This window comes from Schistocerca piceifrons, chromosome 1 (genome assembly GCF_021461385.2).
Source record: "Schistocerca piceifrons isolate TAMUIC-IGC-003096 chromosome 1, iqSchPice1.1, whole genome shotgun sequence".
Taxonomy (NCBI): domain Eukaryota; kingdom Metazoa; phylum Arthropoda; class Insecta; order Orthoptera; family Acrididae; genus Schistocerca; species Schistocerca piceifrons.
Genome location: NC_060138.1, coordinates 911,676,036 through 911,698,568, shown reverse-complemented (window position 1 = coordinate 911,698,568; position 22,533 = coordinate 911,676,036). Strand labels below are relative to the sequence as shown.

Sequence of the window (22,533 nt, the reverse complement as noted above, 5' to 3'; positions counted from 1 at the left end):
TATTCTGGAGTATTGCTGTGCAGTGTGGGATCCACATCAGGTGGGACTGACGGATGACATCGAAAAAGTACAAAGAAGGGCAGCTCCTTCTGTATTATCGCGAAATAGACGAGATAGTTTCACAGACATGATAAGTGAATTGGAGTGGCAATCATTAAAACAAAGGCGTTTTTCTTTGCGACGGGATCTTGTAATGAAATTTCAATCACCAGTTTTCTCCTCCGATTGCGAAAACATTGTTGCCACCCATCTACATAGGGAGAAATGATCATCACGATAAAATAAGAGAAATGAGGGCTCGCACAGAAAAATTTAAGTGCTCATTTCTCCCGGGTGCCGTTCGGGAGTGGAACGGTAGAGAAACAGCTTGAAGGTGGTTCATTGAACCCTCTGCCAGGCACTTCATTGTGAATAGAAGAGTAATCACGTAGATGTAGACGAGAAAAGTTTTAATTTGGCATCACAGTTCCACTTCCGGTTTTGTAATGCCAAACTAAAATTTTTATCTCAGATATTACGTCTTAACTCATGTAATAAGACATATTCCACGTACGTGCACTTTCTTACAGATCTGAAGATAGCAGCAAAATCAGTCGAAACCCGTTGTCTTAAATGAGCAAGTATTCCATGCTATCTAGGCTGTTGAATGTTTAACTACACTATTGGCCATTAAAATTGCTGCACCACGAAGATGACGTGCTACCAACGCGAAATTTAGCCGACAGGAAGCAGATGCTGTGATTTGGGAATGATTAGCTTTTCAGAGCATTCACACAAGGTTGGCGCCGGTGGCGACACCTACAACGTGCTGACATGAGGAAAGTTTCCAACCGATTTCTCATACACAAACATCAGTTGACCGGCGTTGCCTGGTGAAACGTTGTTGTGATGCCTCGTGTAACCAGGAGAAATGCGTACCATCACGTTTCCGACTTTGATAAAGGTCGGATTGTAGCCTATCGCGATTGCGGTTTATCGTATTGCGACATTGCTGCTCGCGTTGGTCGAGATCCAATGACTGTTAGCTGAATATGGAATCGGTGGATTCAGGAGGGTAGTATGGAACGCCGTCCTGGATCCCAACGGCCTCGTATCACTAACAGCCGAGATGACAGGCATCTTATCCGCATGGCTGTAACCGATCGTGCAGCCACTTCTCGATCCCTGAGTCAACAGATGGGGACGTTAGCAAGACGACAACCATCTGCACGAACAGTTCGATGACGTTGGCAGCAGAATGGACTATCAGCTCGGAGACCATGGCTGCGGTTACCCTTGACGCTGCATCACAGACAGGAGCGCCCGCGATGGTGTACTCAACGACGAACCTGGGTGCACGAATGGCAAAACGTCATTTTTTCGGATGAATCCAGGTTTTGTTTACAGCATCATGATGGTCGCATCCGTGTTTGGCGAAACTGCGGTGAACGCACATTGGAAGCTTGTATTCGTCATCGCCATACTGGCTTGTCACCCGGCGTGATGGTATGGGATATCATTGGTTACACGTCTCGGTCACCTCTTGTTCGCTTGACGTCACTTGTAACAGTGGACGTTACATTTAAAGTGTGTTACGACCCGTGGCCTTACCCTCCATTCGAACCTTGCGAAACACATTTCAGCAGGATAATGCACGACCACATGTTGCAGGTCCTGTACGGGCCTTTCTGGATACAGAAAATGTTCGACTGCTGCCCTGGCCAGCACATTCTCCAGATCTCTCACCACTTGAAAACGTCTCGTCAATGGTGGCCGAGCAACTGGCTCTTCACAATACGCCAGTCACTACTCTTGATGAACTGTGGTATCGTGTTGAAGCTGCATGGGCAGATGTACCTGTACACGCCATCCAAGCTCTGTCTGACTCAATGCCCAGGCGTATCAAGGCCGTTATTACGGCCAGAGATGGTTGTTCTGGGTACTGATTTCTCAGGACCTATGCACCCCAATTGCGTGAAAATGTCATCACATGTCAGTTCTAGTTATATTTGTCCAATGAATACCCGTTTATCATCTGCATTTCTTCTTGGTGTAACAATTTTAATGAACAGTAGTGTACTTATAGCTACTCGCTCGCTTCTTAGTCGATCTGCTCAGCGACTGAGTGACGTGACGCTGGCGGTTGCAGGTTCGCGCTGGACGTGGACGAGGACTACCGGCTGTTCGCGAACGGCACCCTGCAGCTGTGGGACGGCGAGCGCCTGGGCCCGGACGACTTCTGCGTGGACACTTACTGGTCCCCGGAGCGCGGGCTCGCCGTGGCGCTGCCGCTCATCTGCTTCAGCCCCGAGGACGACGTGAGCGCGGGCGAGCACACCGTCCGCTACGTGCTGTACCCTATCGGTAAGAGCGCAGGTCGGTCTCAGGTACAGTGGCGCGGGCTGGCGGCCGCTTCCTAGGGCTGCGTCTCTCCTGCTGCTGACTAGTGCCGGCGCCCTAGTGGCTAGACTAGACTAGCTGGTCGGTGAGTAGAGGCGAGACTTCGCCGTCTCTCTAGGGGATTTCGCTGTCTCACTTCTTTCCGAACACTTTCACTTCTGTTCCAACGTCTTCCTTTCCTTTGTCAAAGATCTTAACCACTTCAAAAATTTACATCAGTTTTAAACACCTTACTTTTCAATTTTTCATATTTTCAGCTGCTTGTAACTGTACTTTTTCTCCTTCACTGCTAATATTTACTATGTCAGAAAACTGAACTCACAATACACTTATAAACGTTACCTAAATACTTACTATCATCAATAAAAAATGTCTAACTTTCTCAGAATATCCTGTTAAATTCATAATCATAAACCAGTTCGACAACTCGGTGATACGGCCTCATTCAGCCTCCGTGCAACATATGGTCCCTGCAAGTTCTACTATTTCTTCGGATCTTGAGCTTCCCGTTGCCAGATCAGTCCAGCTGTCTTCTTTAAGTCTGTGTCCAATCTGGCTGGTGGTCTTCTCCTTGGTCTTTTTTGGTAAACTGGTCTCCAGTCAAGTAGTTTTTTTGATCACCACCTATCTCTTCTCAGAGTGCCATGCCATACCATACCATGCTATGCCAGCCGACTGCCACTTCAAGGTATTCACTCTTTCTAATAATGAAATTCACTGACCTTCGTTGTCTGCCTGATATCGACTACTTTCTTTTTGTCCTTTCTTTCTTTCTTTCTTTGCGCAGCCCAACACCGTTCTTTCCATCCTCTTTGGGCTACTACCTTCGACCATACATACTAGTAGACTGGCCTTGCTGTGCAGAAGCTGTAGGGCTGGTGTGGCTCCAACATAAACAACGTGACTGTTGGCAAAACGTGGCGGGATTTCAAATCAGCGGTCTGCCATCCTACGTTTGTATCGTATTTTACCCACATTTCTCAATTGACTGCCAAACGCTTCCAACAAAAATTACTTTTTTATTTGCGAAAAATTATGTCAGAACTACATTTGACCTGGATTTGTTCACAATATTATTTATAAAATCTAACAAATACATCGAACGCCCCTCTGGTGGGCAGCGGAACGAAATTACTATAAACTATCAATTAAAGTAAAATGTCGTTAAAATTCTTTTAAACAGTAGGAGTGGGCTCGTTTCAAAACTTTAAACATTGGATTCGCCGCGTTTTGAGCTCTAGTCACTTATAAAAGAAAATGGGATATGGGAATTATGTCAACTATAGGTGCCAAAATTGTAGACTTTAGGAGCAGATCCATTTTAGAGTATCAATTTTAGGTGCGCTTCAAAGGTTCAGTTCCTACTATTTTTACAAAAGTTTAAACTATCAATTTAAAAAATATATTTTAGATGAAAGGTGAGACTTTGAAGCTTCAGAAAATAATTTTGGAGCCTACATTTATTTAATAGTATTAGAAGGTAGAAAAAATTCTCTTCATGTGTCGACTGTAGGTGCCCTTACCTTATTGTAATCTCACTTGTATATACAAAAAGGCGCATATGTCCAGATGGCCTAAAGTTTTTCCGTTTCAGGGGCTGTATCCAAAGCTACCTTCGGTTTTCATCCTTAGGGAGCCTATGAGTAGGAACGAGAAACAGTTATATTTACTTCTGTAACCGTATTATCACAGATACTTTCCAAAATGTAATATGAGTCTGAGTTTACAGGCATCACTTTCAACACTTTAATTTACGTCATACTCTATTTCAAGTGTAAAAAACATATAAAAGTCACTTCAGCAGATTTCAATAAACGCATCTGCACTATAATAGAAACACTTATATGTGAAATGTAATGCCATTTCCCCCGACAAAACGCTGAGTACAGGCATAAGCGCAACACGAAACAACCATGTTTTGCCAACATTCACGTGACTTTATCCCAGAGATGTTGGAGCCTCGAAAATGACGTCAGGGCCAGTCTATTATATTTATGATCGAAGGCTACTACTAGTTTCCTGAGGGTCAACTCATTAAATGTCAATGTCCATAGCCGTAAGCTATTACTAGCAGTATACATTGGTCAAAAACTGTTTTCTTCCGTTCGACCGACATCTTGGCCCTCAAACCTGAGGAGTGTCTATAAACTTGCGAGCCTAACCTAAAACGTCAAAATACAATAAATATAATTGTTATTTATTTCCCCTAAAGTGCCCAACCATAGTTCGAAAATTATAATTAAAGTGCAGGTACTCCTAGAATTCCAGTGTTAGCAAATAAACTTCGTAGATACTCTAATGCGTTAATGCGAAACATTTTTACACGGGAAAAAGTTAGTTCTAATTTTGGCCACCAGGTACAAACCGGGCGCTGTGAATGCAAGAAAGACAGGTAATTCAAATGGCTCTAAGCACTATGGGACTGAGGTCATCAGTCCCCTAGACTTAGAACTACTTAAACCTATGTAAAGGTTTTTTAAATTATCGCTACCAGTGACAAACTTTGTCAACTATTGTACTACTTCTTTATTTAGCGACTTGCTTAGACGGAATACCTTATCTTCAGGCTAAATGGCATTACAAAAACAACTTTACAATAAGGTCACACTGATGTTACATAGTCTTTCCGTAAATACTGCGGTCATCTTTGTTCTTCTGGCGTGGCAGTCTCGTTGTGATGAGCTGAGGATTAAGAACAGGACGTAGGCACAAAAGGTCAAAGTGAGAAAGGCGTAATGTTGGTTTTATTATTAACTGCCACTCACAGGGTCTGTCCAATATGAGCACCGAAGACATCGACAAGATGCTGTACAGCGACAGGTTTGCACCTGGTGGCAAAAATTGGAACTATTTTTTCCGGTGTAAATCGTCTCCACATTAAAGCTTTACCATATCTACGAAGGTTCCCTGCCATACAGCCAACACTGGACCTCGGAGAGAAGCTGCACTTTAATTACATCTGGTGTCTTCAAGAGCCAAAATTTTGAAACAGAGTGCAGGGGCTCCGTGTTGCAACCTCTTAATACCACACATCTATAATATATGATACAAAACGGCCGCCGGTATGATGAAAATATAAATCATCTAATTCTATACATATTTTATGTTTGAAATATTCAAAGTTTAAGTAAGTAAATATCGAAACGTGAACACTGTGTAAAACAACTCTTACCTCCAGTATTTAAAGAGGTTCCAATCTCAGCTTATACTAACATATTTTAGTAATTGATTAGTTGTAACAGAAAATAGTAATTTGTCAGGGATAACAGAAGTTATTAAATAGTAATCAATAAATTTATGTTATGAATAACTGTTTAACCCACAGTATTTAACACTAATCTCTTCAATTGTGATTTCATTTCATTTGTAAGTACTGTAAACATGTCTACATTCTACATTGAAACTTGTTCTAAATCGATATTTGTCTCTGGTATAATTGGTATATCTTCTACTGCAATAATAGTATATAAATGTTTAATAGACTAAAGATTTTGTCAAGTAGATTCACAAATTGAAGTAAATGATAAATAAGTAAAATAATATGATGCTGATTTAGATTTGTTGCAGTAGCAGATAGAAAACAAAGCTGTTGATTGGCATCTGTCTTCTAAAAGAACAGAAGGTTGAAGATAAACAAAGACAGTGTAAGAACTATTGTTAACGAACGTTCGCACATGTTGAGGATACCCAACAATGCGCGGCCACGATGTAGGTAATAGTGATTATTTCGAAGCCCAGTAAACGTATTTAGTTTGTAACTCTTTTTACTGAGACCATTCGCCGAAATTGTACGTTGTTACACGGTAATTAACACAGAAGGCATTAAGAAAAAACAGTCAATACGAATTTCAAACTGTCCCACTTAGTTAAAACACTGATCCCAGTACTATACACAACGATATTTTAGAAGAGTTCCTATAGGTTTGGTCTTGGAGAATGTCTGGCTAACGTATGTGTGGAGCAGGTTATTCGCGGTATGGGGGTTCCTCTCGTGTTAGAGAGAGCTCCCCTTGTTGTGCTTGAGAATTCACTAAATATAGGAGGAAATTAAAGCACATTACACCATTGTGCACTACATAAAGCAAAGTAGTAGTTCGGAGATGATGATTTGCATGTATCGCCATGGCAGTACACTGTCATAAAGTATCATCTGTGAAGGAATGGTTTGTGGAGGATCCTGAAATAAACTGGCATACCCAGAGTACCGACATGAACCGAGTTGAAAACCTTTGGGTTGCGTTACAACATAAACATTTCTCCAAACCCCAGCGTTGAGTATCACTGCTTTCACTGGTTTCGACACTTGAAGTATGGGCTGCTGTTCCTCCAGACATACCTCGTTGAAAATGTCCCTTGCAGGTTTCTCGTCATAAAAAAGCGAATGGTGGAAATCCTGATATTAGTGTCTAACAATAGGTGTCAGGACACTCCTGACCACATAGTACAATGCGTCCATAAATTATCTTCATAACTTAAGATTTTATACTTTCGAAATTATACTAGATATTAACGAATGGTTTTTAACATGTGTTAACTCAGTTTTGTTTCCTCATATACGCATCAGTGTATGCACCTACAGTGGTATGGACAATGTCTACTCGGAATTCCATTTTTCTCCACGTACTATTCTAGATCTCCACGGTGACATGTTCAAATAAATTGAGAATGTGTACGTTTCCGAAGCCCTGTCTCTAACCTTAGTTCTGTACACAAGATTCTTTGCAAACCACCACAGGAAGAAGTCTAGTGCTGTGAGGTCAGGGGATTGTGGCGGCCATCGAATTGGACTGTCTCGTCCAATCCATCTGTTCGGGAACATTTCATCTAGAAACTGACGGACATTTAGGGACCTGTGGGGGTAGTGCCCCATCTTACTGCAATATGATTAGAGATAGGAGTTCCAATTGTGGCACAGCAAACTCTTGTAAGATGTCCAGGTAAACCTCACCGTCGACGGTAGTCTCGATGAAAAATAATGGATCAATGACACAATTGCGCATCAGTGCGCACCAAATATTGACCTTGGGACTCTTTCCATTTCACGTGTGAAGTGAGAATGCTGCGAACACCATATAAGAACTTCATGACTATTGTTTACCGGACTCATGAAACGTTGCCTCACCGGTGAAATAAATCTTTTCCGAAAAGTTATTGTTTGCGTCAATCTCGCCTAGCATATACACTGCCAACAGTTCACGCTGAGGTCTGTCAAAGAGCTTTAATGCCTTAAGCAGATGATCGTTGTAGGGATGTAGCCGTAGCGTCTTACGCAGGGAACTGTGCACTGTTGACTGTCTCATTTCTAACTCTCTCGGCGCGCTGCGCACAGATTTTGTCGGACTCGTTGCAAACGCTTGCCACCCCTTATCCACGTTGGCGTCCGAAACAGATGGGCGACCCGCACCGTCTTTATGGAGAACACTACCTGTTTCCATAAATGACGTATGCCAAGCCCGAATAGCTGTGTGGACCTGAGTTTTCTCCTGTGGCCTCCGCCGGCTGGTGTGGCCTTGCGGTTCTAGGCTCTTCAGCCTGGAACCTCGTGACCGCTACGGTCGCAGGTTCGAATCCTGCCTCGGGCATGGATGTGTATGATGTCCTTAGGTTAGTTAGGTTTAAGTAGTTCTAAGTTCTAGGGGACTAATGACCTCAGATGTTAAGTCCCATAGTGCTCAGAGCCATTTGAACCATCCTGTGGCCTCCGTATTTTATCAGATTTTCAACTTAAATTTTGCGTCAAAATTACGTGACCTGGATCGTAAGAAAAACATTTCTCATCAAATGTTGAAAACTAATTGTTAATATATAATTTCAAAGTTATTCACTGTAAATATGATTTTTTGAAATACTCCATATAGGAGAGTGGGGTAAGGAAGGCCATACTTGCTTCCTAACTACTAGCAAGAGGTAAAGCAGTCGAAGCTCAGAGCTCTTTTCTAAACTCTTTGTGCAGTTGTCCGTTAATGACCGTAGTTGTTGGTATCTCAGAAGGCTAAATTACATGGATACTCTGCAAATCACATTTAAGTGCCTCGCAGAGGGTTCATCGGACCACCTTCAAAAAAATGGCTCTGAGCACTATGGGACTTAAACATCTGAGGTCATCAGTCCCCTAGAACTTAGAACTACCTAAAACTAACTAACCTAAGGACATAACACACATCCATGCCCGAGGCAGGATTCGAACCTGCGACCGTAGCAGTCGCCCGGTTCCGGACTGAAGCGCCCAGAACCGCTCGGCCACTTCGGCCAGCAGGACCACCTTCACAATAATTCTCTATTCCAATCTCTTACAGCGCGCAGAAAAAACGAATACCTATATCTTTCAGTACGAGCTCTGATTTGGCTTATTTTGTTACGGCGATCGTTTCTCCCTATGTAGGTCGGCGTCAACAAAATATTTTCGCATTCTGTAGAGAAAGTTGGTGACAGAAACTTCGTGAGAAGATTCCGCCGCGAAGAAAAACGCCTTTGTTTTAATGATGTCCACCCCAAATCCTGTATAATGTCAGTGACACTCTCCCCACTATTTCGCGATGATACGAAACGTGCTGACCTCCTTTGAACTTTCTCGATGTACTCCGTCAATCCTATCTGGTGAGGATCCCACACCGCGCAGTTGTATTCTGAAAGAGGACGGACAAACGTAGTGAGGTAGTCTATTTAGTAGATCTGTTACATTTTCTAAATGTCCTGCCAATAAATCGCCGTCTTTGGTTAGCCTTCCCCATAACATTTACTGTGTGTTCCTTTCAACTTAAGTTGTTCGTAACTATAATTCCTAGGTATTTAGTTGAATATACGGCCTTTAGAGTTGACTTACTTATCGTGTAACCGAAGTTTAATGGATTCCTTTTAGCACTCATGTGGATGACGTCAGACTTTTCGTTATTTCTGGTGAATTGCCAATTTTCGCACTATACAGATATCTTTTCTAAATAGTTTCGCAATTTGTTTTGATCTTCTGATGAGTTTTCTAGTCGATAAACGACAGCGCATCTGCAAACAACCTAATACGGCTTCTCACATTGTCTTCTAAATAGTTTACATAGGTGAGGATCAGCGGAGGGCCTATAACACTACCTTGAGGAACACCAGAAATCACTTCAGTCTTACTCGATGAGTTTCCGTCAGTTACTATGAACTGTGACCTCGCTGACAGGAAATCGCGAACCCAGTCGCATAATTGAAGCTATATTCCATAAGCACGCAATTTCACTACAAGCCGCCTGTGTGGTACAGTGTCGAAAGCCTTGTGGAAGTCTAGAAATAAGGAATCAATTTGAAATCCCTTGTCAATAGCACTCAACACTTCGTGTGAGTGAAAAGCTAGCTGCGTTTAACATGTATGATGTTTTCTAAATCTGTGTGGAGTGTGTGTCAATAGACAGTTTTGTTCGCGGTAGCTCATAATGTTCTAGCGCAGTATGTTCCAAAATCCTGGTGCATATTGAAGTCAATGATATGAGCTTTTACTATGGAGGATCACTCCTAGTACCTTACTTGAATATCGGTGTGACGTGTGCAACTTTCATGTATTTGGGTACGCATCTTCCGTCAAGCGAACGGTTGTATATGATTAAGTATGGAGCTATTGTATCAACACTCTGAAAGGAACCTAAATGGTATATAGTTTGGACCGGAAGACTTGCTTTTGTCGAGTGATTTAAGTTGCTTCACTACTTCGAGGATATCTACTTCTACGTGACATTTTTGGCAGCTGTTCTTGATTCGAATTCTGACTCAGCTCCTGAAGGAACGTGGTCCCTTCTGCCGCAGGCCTGCTGGTGTCGGTGCCGTTCCTGGTGGCGACGGCGTGGGTGTACCTGTGGTTCCCGGAGCTGCGCGACCTGCACGGCAAGTCGCTGGCCAGCCACGCGCTCTGCCTGGCCGTCGCCTACGTCGCACTGTCCATCACGCAGCTGGCCGGAGACCGCATCGTCAGCGGCGCCTGCATCGCTTTCGGTGAGTCCTCTGCTCGCCTCAGCGCGTTTGTACCGAGACCAGGCAGCTTCTTCAAACAGCCGTTAACAACCAGGGGAGCGATCTCCTACACTGGCCGTACACCACTGGTGATCGTCGAGGGGACACTGAATAGTGCACGGTACATCCAAACCGTCATCGAACCCATCGTTCTACCATTCCTAGACCGGCAAGGGAACTTGTTGTTCCAACAGGACAATGCACGTCCGCATGTATCCCGTGCCAGCCAACGTGCTCTAGAAGGTGTAAGTCAACTACCCTAGCCAGCAAGATCTCCGGATCTGTCCCCCATTGAGCATGTTTGGGACTGGATGAAGCGTCGTCTCACGCGGTCTGCACGTCCAGCACGAACGCTGGTCCAGCTGAGGCGCCAGGTGGAAATGGCATGGCAAGCCGTTCCACAGGACTACATCCAGCATCTCTACGATCGTCTCCATGGGAGAATAGCAGCCTGCATTGCTGCGAAAGGTGGATATACACTGTACTAGTGCCGACATTGTGCATGCTCTGTTGCCTGTGTCTATGTGCTTGTGGTTCTGTCAGTGTGATCATGTGATGTATCTGACCCCAGGAATGTGTCAATAAAGTTTCCCCTTCCTGGGACAATGAATTCACGGTGTTCTTATTTCAATTTCCAGGAGTGTATTTAAACCGACAAACTCTGGGAGGTTGTACGGGACATAAAAACAAATATTTTTCCATAATGTCATTTTTTCCTATGAGGATTATTTGAACCGGTGGAGGCCGTATTACGCTCTTCAGTTGTAGGCAGCTCCTGTCCACCAGTGTAGTAGTGCATGGTCTCTGTTTACCAATGGAGCGATACACCTGGAGTGAGTACACTGACATGTTCGGTGCGTACTACAGTGTGTTAACTGTAAGACGGCCATGTTGAGGGGAGTCCAGGGAGAGGAGGAAGCAAGCATTGGCCGGCGAGGGCGACGAGCCGTTGGGGGGGGGGCGGGGGGGGGGGGGGGGGGGGAGGGAGGCAAGGCACACCTACCAGTTGCAGTGCTGGCACTACAAATTGCGCGTCATGCTTACACGAAAGCAGACGAAAGGCTTGGAAGTAAAACTCACTTCAAATGTTGTTCGTAAACGAAACTGAAATCGTCATGTACATTGAAATCTATATATATATAAAAATCAATGTATATATGTTTGTCTACTATGCACTCACAAACCATTTGGAAATGTACTGTAATATGAATGTTTCGAAATAATACAGTAACCAGTGGTGTTTCCATACAAAGCAATACGGTTGCAAGGAAAAATTAAATATAAGGTAATTCGGACGAAATAGGGGGCTCCTTCAAAGTGATCGCGAACAAAATATTTGAAATGGAAACTCACCTTTCCTTGCCAGGCGTTTGTGGTGATACGCCAGGATGATTATTGGAAAACTGTTTGAATCTTCCAATGCTACGCATGCTTTGTCCTGTGTATGTAGCATCTCTCACTGAAGATTTGTAAATGGGATGAAGCAATTTATTTTCTGCTCCCTTTCCCTTTCGCAGCATTCAATTACACGCAATATAATTTTGCGAGCATCGCTACGTAATACTGGTTTCCTTCTAACCGTAGGCCTACCGGTAGGGGTTGTTGGCGACTCCCGAGATGGGCCAGCAACTGCCTCTTCACTCATTTTGATAATGTTTAGCACAACTGCACAATAAAAACACACAGAACAGTACAGCGCAAAACAATAACGAAGCAGACGACAATGGCTACCTTGTATAACACAGTCAGCTACGTAATGTTGGCAGCAGTCGAAACTGCGTGCCTTCCGAAGCCTCCCGACGTTTACCGACTTCCACCGATTCAGGACTAGGGAGAGGTCTGCCATCTAAAAGTTTACACACTGTACGTAGCGCACCACAACGGTCGAGCTGCACAGCGGGTTTAATCGCCATATCCCGCATCATGCGACCTTTGCTGCTGTGTACCAACGTCTGCGAGATACCGAGTCATTTAACAGATTACTTGGACACGGACGCTGTCGCACGGTAAGAACGTTGCAATTTGAGGAAGCTGTCTTGCAGCATGTGGAGCGGGATCCTTCAATCAGCACTCGTGCAACTGCACGTAACATGGGGACGAATCAGACGAATGTAAAAACAGTCCTTCGAGAGCAGTTGTTACGTCCACTTCACTTACAGCGTGTCCACAACCTGGAACCAGTTGATTAGCCACCCAGAGCACAGTTTTCGCAGTGGTACCTGGGACACTGTGAAATCCATCATACATTTCCATCCTCTGTGTTGTTTACCGATGAAGCAACGTTCGGGCGTGATGGAGTCTTCAACATCCACAATTCGCATGTTTGGAGTGAGGATAACCCACATGCCACAGTTACTAGCGCTCATCAAGTGCGGTTCTTCGTTAATGTGTGGTTCGGTGTTGTTGGGGACTGTTTAATTGGGCCGTATCTGCTACCTAGGCCATTAAATGGCAGGCACTATTACAATTTTCTCGCCAGAGCATTGCCAGAATTGCTGGAAAACGTCCCGCTCCCTACAAGACAACGCATGTGGTTCCAACATGACGGGGCGCCGGCACATTTCAGTCGTCGTGTGCGTAGATTCCTGGACCGACAGTTCCCAGAAACGTGGATTGGCAGAGGTGGTCCTGTACCATGGCCTTCTTGATCCCCAGATACGTCCCCTCTGGACTTTTTTGTTGCTTTAATTAATTTGTCGCCAGAGAACTGTTCCTCTACGGGTTTAAATACTCCTCGTAGGAAAAAATGACATTAGGGAAAAATATTTGTTTTGATGTCCACTACAGCCTCCCAGAGTTTGTCGGTTTAAACACTTTTCACCCTGTATATCAACGGGAACAGAAGATCTATATAGTATAGGAGTTTGCGATTGTAAAAGAGGACTCGCAGCATTGCCGCTACGCATACAACGGTTGGATATGACGATTATACATGAGATGGATAACAAGTATTGGCAACAAAGCTATAATTCATACCAGACGTCACTCACAGACGTTCACTGTATAACTTGCCCTCAGCGTAATAGTCATCCTATATCTCGATCACCTCCCTCCACAGGGATGAAAGGTGTCGTACACCGTCAGCGCATCCGTCTCTGTCGATGTCTTGGAAGGAGTGCCCTGTAGCACAGTTGTCTTCTCTTGTGTTGTAGCTGGTGCCACGAAGAGGTGCCTCCATTTTGGCGAACAGGTCCTTATCGCACGGACTCATATCGGATGAATACGGTGGATGTTCCGGTATCCCTCATCCCCGCGTACGCAGGAATTCCTGCACGTGTTTCGCCGTGTGGCATCGTGCATTGTCATGAAGGATGATGGGATGTAGTGCGAAAGGGAAACACTGTTGTGCGCTCTGACCACATGCCACTTCAAACTTTATCCACGCAAGTTGTGTATCTTAAACATACTGGTAGTGCGCTTGAACTGGTTTGCGCACTTTGACACTACACACAGCAGCTGACTCAAATACAGCCGTCGCAGACAGCAAGAGTGTTGTGTGACGTACATCCTTCACATTACGGCGGTGTTCCCACTGCTTTTTATCCAAGCCTTGTATATACATACGATTTATTAGAAGCCCCTGCCGCTTTCCTGTATGTATGTGAGGGCCAATCTCAGGAACTGCTGTACGGATTTTGATAGAGTTTTCACTAATAGACTCCTGCACGAGGAAGATTCCGTCAAACAGCATTCCTTGGCGTTTTGACTTTATGGAGAGTCGCAGATACTGCAAAGTGTCTTCATAGCGCTGCGCATTCCACAGCCGAAGAACTCGACGAATAGAGGACCCTGCAGTCGAAGGAGTTCATCATGACCTTACCGGAACTTCTGCGAACAGCTCTCGATTTCTTTGGTGGGGGAAATGTGATAAGTTTTAACCGTTGGCTTTGCCCTTTGCCCTCTGCCCTTGGGCTGTCGGGGTGCTGTCGGACGGAATCGTCCTGCTGCACGATAACCCACTCCCCCATGCTGCCACTCAGACGAAAGCTACACTTCAGCGATTTGGCGTCCTGAAGAAAAACAGGCACGGACGTCGGTTTCAGTCGGACGAGGAGGTGCAAGAGTGGAAGCGGTTGTGGATCTGTCAATGGCCGACCGTTTTCTGCGGAACAGGAATTTATCGTCATGTCTCTCAGTGGGATAAACGTCTTAATGCTTATGGCGATTGCTTTTCAATGAATCCAATCCATGGTCCCGCCGCGGCCATCATAAAAGCGAAGAGCGGTCAGTCACACGTTACATTAGCGTCCACTAATAGGTGCCTGGATAATTAAGACCAAGTAATGTATCTACGAATTGGGCCGAATTGAAGACCGAAAACAGTTTATTCATTATTTACTTTCCACGACGCCAGTACAAAATGTCTCCCCCAATAATCTGGAACATAAATACATAAACTGAACAATGTCCATCACGGACACTTCACTTCATATGTGATGGACCTCATACTGTGTGAAAACTTCCATTTAATAAAATGAGGAAACTTAGTAGACTAATTTCTCTTTCCAAGCACCAGTCCCGACTTGGGTCTGCTGGTTAATCGGATGTGGCATGTAGTGTTAAGGAGTGGCCAGATGCCCTTTCTGTCACTACCCCATACCCACTGGGAAGGAATTAGTGTACCCCAACTGTCTGCATCTAGTGTATTCCATGGAATCGTGCGAATATGTTCAGATGTCCGCGAGCTGTGTAACTGAGACGGAACGTGCGGACCAGTCTGGTATTCACTTAGTGGGATGTGGAAAACCGCCTAAAACCACATCCAGGCTGGCCGGCATATCGGCGCTCGTCGTTAATCCGCCAGGCGGATTCGTCTGGGGCTGGCGCGCCTACCCGAGTCCAGGAAGCAGCGCGTGAACGCTCTCAGCTACCCTGGTAGATCACACTTAGTAGCCTAATACTGCGAATAAATAGTAAAAAGTAAGGTACCAACTAATATCATTAACATAGATCCTAGAAGTAGCAGGAGGGTGTCAGAAAGGCAAACTTTAGTGTCAACAAAGTGAGGTGGCGCAATGATAAGGCATTAGACTGTTAGTTGAGAGGACGTCGGTTCAGTCCTGGTGCAGCCATCCCAATTTAAATTTTTCCTCAGGTGTGAAAGACACTGCAGATTTTCTTCTCATCATTCCCCAATCCGAGCGAGTGTTGACTTGATTCCTCACAGGATGTGAAACCGTAATCTTTAGTTTCTTTTGTCTTCCTTTCCTTTTGCGGTGTCAATGGCAAATGATTTACGTAGTATCCACAAAATATTTTATAGCGGCAGTTGGAAATAAGTCCAGCCCATAATCTCTAACGGAAACTGATCAGATTTTCCGTTTTTTCCCACTCTTGTATTCCAAGTAGGCTACCCTCTCATGGTTATTAGGCTCTAACGAAGACATACTTAGCACGTTAGCTAGCTGGACAGTGATGGTGATCTTAACTGAGTAAACTGAAAGGTTATTATTGAACCAGTTAAGGATATAACACATACAAATGTAAAAGTATACCTGAGGCGAAATTTCGTCATAATTAAATAACGAACTCGTAACCGCAGTATTAGTTTTCTTTGAAGGGCTTCGATCTATAGATCGCTATTAAATCGATAAAGTTGCTTTTAATCCCTTAATGCTCTGGACTTAAATTTATCGTGAAGAAATTACTGCTCACAGTAGTACGAACTATAGTCGCTCGGTCTAAACACTTAAAAGACGTTGGTGCTTATGAAACACACTTTATGACTTTTTTCAGAAGGTCAAGTCTAAGTTTATTTGCCATTGTTCTCTCGGCGTATGTCATATCTATACTGCTCCCGCTCTTATGCAAGGGGAAAAGAGTACTGTATAAATTCTACCCTGTTATTCTGAAGTCTCTTATAAATTTCCTATCTTACTCATACTGTCATCTTCTTAAACTGTTGTTTTCCATTAAATCTGAATGATGGGCATCATTCAGACGTGTGCTACCTTTCTGCCAGATTTTTACACCATTCCTTGGTTAAAAGCAGCACTGGACAGAGGACATACTTCATACATTATTTGCGGTCGTTTCTGTTAGACGTTAACACTCTCTCTTCTGTCCAAACCAGAATAACAGTCGAATGGTCTAACAAAAAAGAAAATAATTTGCCAAGGTGAGAAGTGGGCGTCTCAGGGAAGCTCATTTAAGGTCATGTTGGACAAGTTAACTACCTGTGCCGTTATCTCTGACCCAGCTTACTACCATGGTTAATCCGCGTCTGTAGCTACGTCTACATTTGGGACCAACGACTCCCAAACACATCTGTGTTCCAATAATATGATTCTCTCTCGTTATTTGGATACAGAACGGTAATCATATCGTAGGGAGCTCAGAGGTAAACGTAGATGTCTCAGAGAAGTAGGCTAAGATTTAAAACAGCAAAGCGACGGAACAAATTTTTTACCAGAATAAGGATATGGAAACCAAAGATCTTAAACTGTCAATTACCACAGAGTTAAGAAGCCCTGTGATGATTTTATTTTAGTTAAACCTTAGTGGAAGGAGAGGGCTTGGAGGACAAACCTGTTCCTGCACTGAATGAAGAAATTTAAAATAAATCTTGATTGCAGCACATGTTTTGAACGACACTGGATTCTATTAGGTCTAGTAGGAATTTCTATTATATTCAAGAAGCATATGGAAAATTCATAGCATCTTTCAAGCAATGAGTCAGCTGAGCCTCATGGTAAGTGGCTTGTGCTTCCGCTTCCATGAATACTCTGCAATTCACATTTAAGTGCTTGGCAGAGGGTTCATCGAACCACAATCATACTATCTCTCTACCATTCCACTCCCGAACAGTGCGCGGGAAAAACACACCTTAACCTTTCTGTTCGAGCTCTGATTTCTCTTATTTTATTTTGATGATCATTCCTACCTATGTAGGTTGGGCTCAACAAAATATTTTCGCATTCGGAAGAGGAAGTTGGTGACTGAAATTTCGTAAATAGATCTCGCCGCGACGAAAAATGTCTTTGCTTTAATGACTTCCATTCCAACTCGCGTATCATACCTGCCACACTCTCCCCCCTATTACGTGATAATACAAAACGAGCTGCCCTTTCTTGCACTCTTTCGATGTCCTCCGTCAATCCCACCTGGTAAGGATCCCACACTGCTCAGCAATATTCTAACAGAGGACGAACGAGTGTAGTGTACGCTGTCTCTTTAGTGGACTTGTTGCATCTTCTAAGTGTCCTGCCTTTCTTCTGAAACGTGGCGGTGTAATAAAATTTATTAGTAATTTTGTCAGCAAATGAAAACAAGAAAGTGAAGTAGTTCATAGTTATCAGTTTTCGCCAAAGTCCTGAGCTAAATTTAATACCTCTTCTCAGTGTGTAGAAGAGATACTGCAGATGATACTGGTCGCAATACATTGGGTAGACGGTTTCAAGATCGACTGTCTCCTCAGTTGTGTTACAGAGAATAAAGTCACATATCTACCCAGAATTTGTCCTTTCCATCTCATTCTACACTCATCCATAAAAATAGGCTACACTGTTCAAGCCACCATTCATAGCTGTGGAACCCATGATCTTTGGATCCAATGGACGTAACACTAAATAACATCCACTAACATCTTACTTTTTGGCAAAGTTCATACGATGCTGGGGATTCTGCATTGTCCTTAAAGCCACACTGTAGTGTGTCGGTATGAAAAGTCAATAGCTTTCCATCCTTCACTGAAATCTCGAGTAATAGTTTTCTAAGAAAGCGTAGACCAGTCAATCGGTCTTCCAATGACGTCAGTCCATGTCTTCCCTATATCCATTTGTTAGTGTTTTGGTTCTAATGACCTGGTTCACCTAAAGAAAAACCACAAGTTTAAGGAAAATTGTCAACTAAGTTTCATCCGTTGCTTTCAGTGTTGCTTCCGTGACGATCAAATCCTGGACTACTTAATAGTTGTTTTTAGTGTTTGTCTTGTTACGTATTGATATTTTCAGGTAAACAGTGTTTGCTGTTACTATGTTATGAGCGTTCTTTTTGAACCTAATAAACAATATTGAATGACAGTTCAAAAAATGCAGGATCTCTCGATTATTCATGTGCTGTCTTTGCTCATTTTAATCGGAACCCAGAAAGATCTTCAGCTGAAGTAATGCAGAGTTTCCAGAAAGAAGATAGAAGTCTACACTTTTCTTCTTTGGCGTAGAGACCATTCATTAGACACAATGCGCTGGTTCAATGCTTTCTTTGGGGAATCGTGGCATTTGCCAGTAGGTAATTTACATTACCTAGTTTTTGCTGATGTTTCCGTAGAATGGACAGATCTGAACGCCACTCCAGCCCAATACCGGTTGACAGTATTAACTACTGCGTCTCCTTACTTCTCTTGTTGAATTGCAGCCAAAATCGTGACGGAGAGTGCTGGACTCCAGATGTTTTTTTTATATCAGTTAACTTTGAGAATATTTTTTTCGCTCCTTGCCGCTTAGAGACCTCACGAACAACAGATAAAAGCACGTACTATCTGTCACAACTAAACTCCTTTCAGTAGCAGGAGAGAAGTGTCTTGTGACGGATTGTTGTGTAGCTACCTAGATGTGCGCTACGCAATAGACCCGCTTTTGCTGACAATTGTCATGCCTCTCAAATCTAATCTAAATCTTTTTGTTTCGGCTGACCATGGCACCAAAAGATACTGTTTCCGCTTCACATCAGTGAATACTCACTACCAACAACTTTCAGAGTCTAATGTCGATGAGTCTGCCACCCAAAGACAGTCAATTTTACTGAAGCGTAACCTACCTACCTTGAAAGGGAATTCGATGATGTGCTGAAGTTACATAGCAGTACGCTAATTTACGTTCACTATACAGTGAGCTGTAAAGCTGACTAACTTCGACTTTCCTGAGATATCAGACTTCGATATTAACATAGGTATACATATGTAATTATTTACACATGAGGCTGGGCAAATCGGAGCCAGTGGCAGCTTATCCGTTGTACTCCGATTTTGTACATTGTTTAGTTTAGAGGTATTCGAGTAGAAGTGAATGCATCTGATAATTTAGCTCTTTTTAATAGTGCTATTTATTTTTGCTTTAAGAATTAACGTAGTTTTTGTTGATAATATCGCTAAGTGAGTTAATTTTCCTGGGGTAGGGTTACATTTCCCGTGGTTCAAACAGTAACTGATTAAAGGTGAAGAGCGACTGCGTCCGTTGTGTGCGGATGTAGGTGAAATTGGCCAACGCCCGTAAACAGCTGGAAGCTGTGTTGGCCAAAGTCGACAGGCTTCAGACTGGCGACCTGGGCTACAGTGGCGTTGGGGCAGCCGTGGCGAATGCATTGGCACCCCAGGAGCTTATAGAGCCGCCTTGGTTCCTCGATGCTGTTCCGTCTTCAGATTGACACATCCGGACCAGCCGACACTTAACCGATGGTGACTGGCGAACTATGGTAGATTGCGAATCTCAAGGCGAAAGTAGGTACCGGCCCACACCTGTCCCCTTAAGTCTTACAAACCCGTCAGAGGTATTCCCCGCTGCTGAAAGTATGTCTGAGCCATTATAGGACGCCTCAGCCGATGGGGCTGCGACCGATCTTCGTGAGAGGTTCGGACAACCGCAGAGGGTGGGACAGCTTGTCATTGGGAGCTTCCGTGTTAGGCGAACAATGGAGTTCCTCAGTAAAACACGGGAAGATTGGTAAAGGAACCCAGTATCCACTCTGCTTGCCAGGGGGTCTCGTCCGAGATGTGGAGATGACTCTGCCGGCAGCGATTGAGTGCACTAGGTGCACTTGGCTGCAAATCGTGGCTCATGTAGGCACGAATGACGCCTGCCGCCTGGGTTCAGAGGCCCTTCCCGATCCCTACAGGCGGCTGACGGATTTGGTGAAGGCAGTTACACTCACATGGTGGAAGCAGAGCTATCGTTTTGCAGCATCGTTCCCAGAACCGACCGTGGTCATCTGGTTTCGAGCAGTGACAAGTCTAAACTAGACGCTCAGACAATTCTGCGACGGTATCGGACGTAAATTTTAGGGTTCCCATTAATAAGCCAGGTGTGCACTACACGTAGGAAGACATCCTAGTAGCGTATTACGTGAGGCGTGCACGTCTGAGATTTTTCGGATAGAGAAATACCTCCACAGGTCCGAAAAGATGCCCTCCGAGTCCACAGTAGCATTCATCACAGCAGATCGAAGGAAGAAAATATTAACATAGTATTAATTTACTACAGAAGCGTCTGTGTAAAGGTACCGGAGCTAATCTCGCTTACAAACGGTAAGTACTAGAGACGGAAAGCTGGCTGAAAGTACATGTCAGTAGCAGTGAAATTCTAAATTCCCACTGGAAAATATATCGCAAAGACAGGTTGAATGCTGGTGGTGCCGTGTTTATAGGCATAAAAAATGATAGCATATTAGTGAGATTGGCACAGCTTCCGAATGGGTGAAAAAAGTGTTCAAGACGGATCAAACATCTCACCGGAGGCTGTTATAGACACTCTGCCTCAGCAACAGTAGTGGCGGAACAGTTTAGCGGAAACTGGGAGAACATTTCGCATAAATTTCCTTGTAATGTTAGTTTTAGGTGGAGATGTTATCGTATCAGCTATTGAAGAGTGGTAGGGACAGAGAATCAGGAGATATTGTTCTAAGTGCTTTATCCGAAAATTATCTTCAGCACTTAATTACGGAATGGATTCGTGAGGACAACAGCTTAAACTTGCTAGTGACAAACTCCAACTTCCGTCTCAGTTGACGCTGGACAGGGAATCAGCGATCACAAGGCCGCTACAGCATCACTGAATACGGTTGTAAACAGTAACACAAAGAAAGGCAGGTAGATGTTTCTGCTTAGCAAGAGCGACAAGAAACTATTCCAGATTACATGAGCGGACAGCGCGAAAATTTCATCTCCAGCACTACAAACGTTGAGTATCAATGAACAAAGTTAAAGATCATTGTACAATACGATTTAGATAGGTATGTGCCGACCAAAATTGTGAGGGCTGGAAAATAGCCGCCGTGGTTAGACAGCCATGTTAGGAAACTGTTTCGAAAACAGCTTCACTACAAATTCAAATGTAGCTAAAGCCTCATAAACAGAAGTTAAACGAATTCAAAATTGGCGTAGGGAGAGCCATGAGTGAAGCGTAAAATAAATTAAAGGTAAAATTGTCTACTGACTTGATAGAAAATGCAAAGAAGTTTTCATCTTACGTTAAATCAATAAGCGGATCGAAGCCATCTATCCAGACACGGATCGTAATGGCAGTGAAACGGAGGACGACACAGAAAAGGCCAAAACAGTAAACGTATTTTTCCAGAACTGTTTCCCAGAGGGAGATTGCATTGAAGTACCTCCTTTAAATCGTCGCACCAGTGACAAAACAAGTGACATCCAAATAGTTGATCATAGGATAAGAAAGCAGCTGAAATCGCTCAACAAATGGAAGGCGGCTGGACCTCACGAGATACCACTTATGTGCTGCAGAGTATGCGGAAGAACTAGCCTCTCTTCTAGCAGCATTGTACCATAGGTCCTTGGGGGAGCGAAGTGTTCCTGATTGGAAAGAAAGAGAAGTTCACCCCTGTTACCGAGAAGGGTCGTCGAACAAAACTATAGACCTAAATATCTGATGTCGGTCTAATGTATAATTCTCTAACATATTTTATACTCATGTATTACGACATCTCTGGAGGCCGAAAATCTCATTAGGAACCAACAGGGGTTCAGAAAACAACGCTCGTGGAAACCCAAACCGCTCTTTTCGTCAGAGTGGTCTGGAAAGCAACACATACTGGCACCCAGATAGATGCTGTGTTCCTTGTCCTCCGAGAGACATTAGATACCGTTCCGCGCTGCCGCATAATGAACAAATTGCGAGCGAACGGAATATCAGAACACATTTTGTGATTGAAGAGTTTCTAGCAAGCAGAACATAGAAAATCATTCTGAACGGAGAAAAGTATTCAGACGCAAAAACAACGTCGGGGGTGTCCATGGGGAATATTACACGACCATTACTTTTCACAGTGTAAGAGGATTGTAAGTTAAATAGTGGCAACTATTTATTCACAATGATACAAAAGAGTTAAATGTTGCATCTGTTAATGTCCTTCAAAGTAGTCACCAGTGTTGTATACAATCCGTTGCCTGCGATGTGGAGGCGTAGTATACCGTTAGCAGAGTTTGTTCTGTTGATGGTG

General features: G+C 43.8%; 1 protein-coding gene across 1 annotated transcript in view; it reads left to right on the top strand.

Annotated features, from left to right (window-relative positions):
• Positions 1-22,533, top strand: part of LOC124794922 (G-protein coupled receptor Mth2-like) — a 128,506-nt gene that overhangs the window by 68,739 nt on the left and 37,234 nt on the right. Inside the window, exons 2-3 of the mRNA XM_047258631.1 lie at positions 2,129-2,343; positions 10,159-10,344. Coding sequence (XP_047114587.1) covers positions 2,129-2,343; positions 10,159-10,344 — 401 coding nt within the window. The remainder of the gene's footprint in view (positions 1-2,128; positions 2,344-10,158; positions 10,345-22,533) is intronic.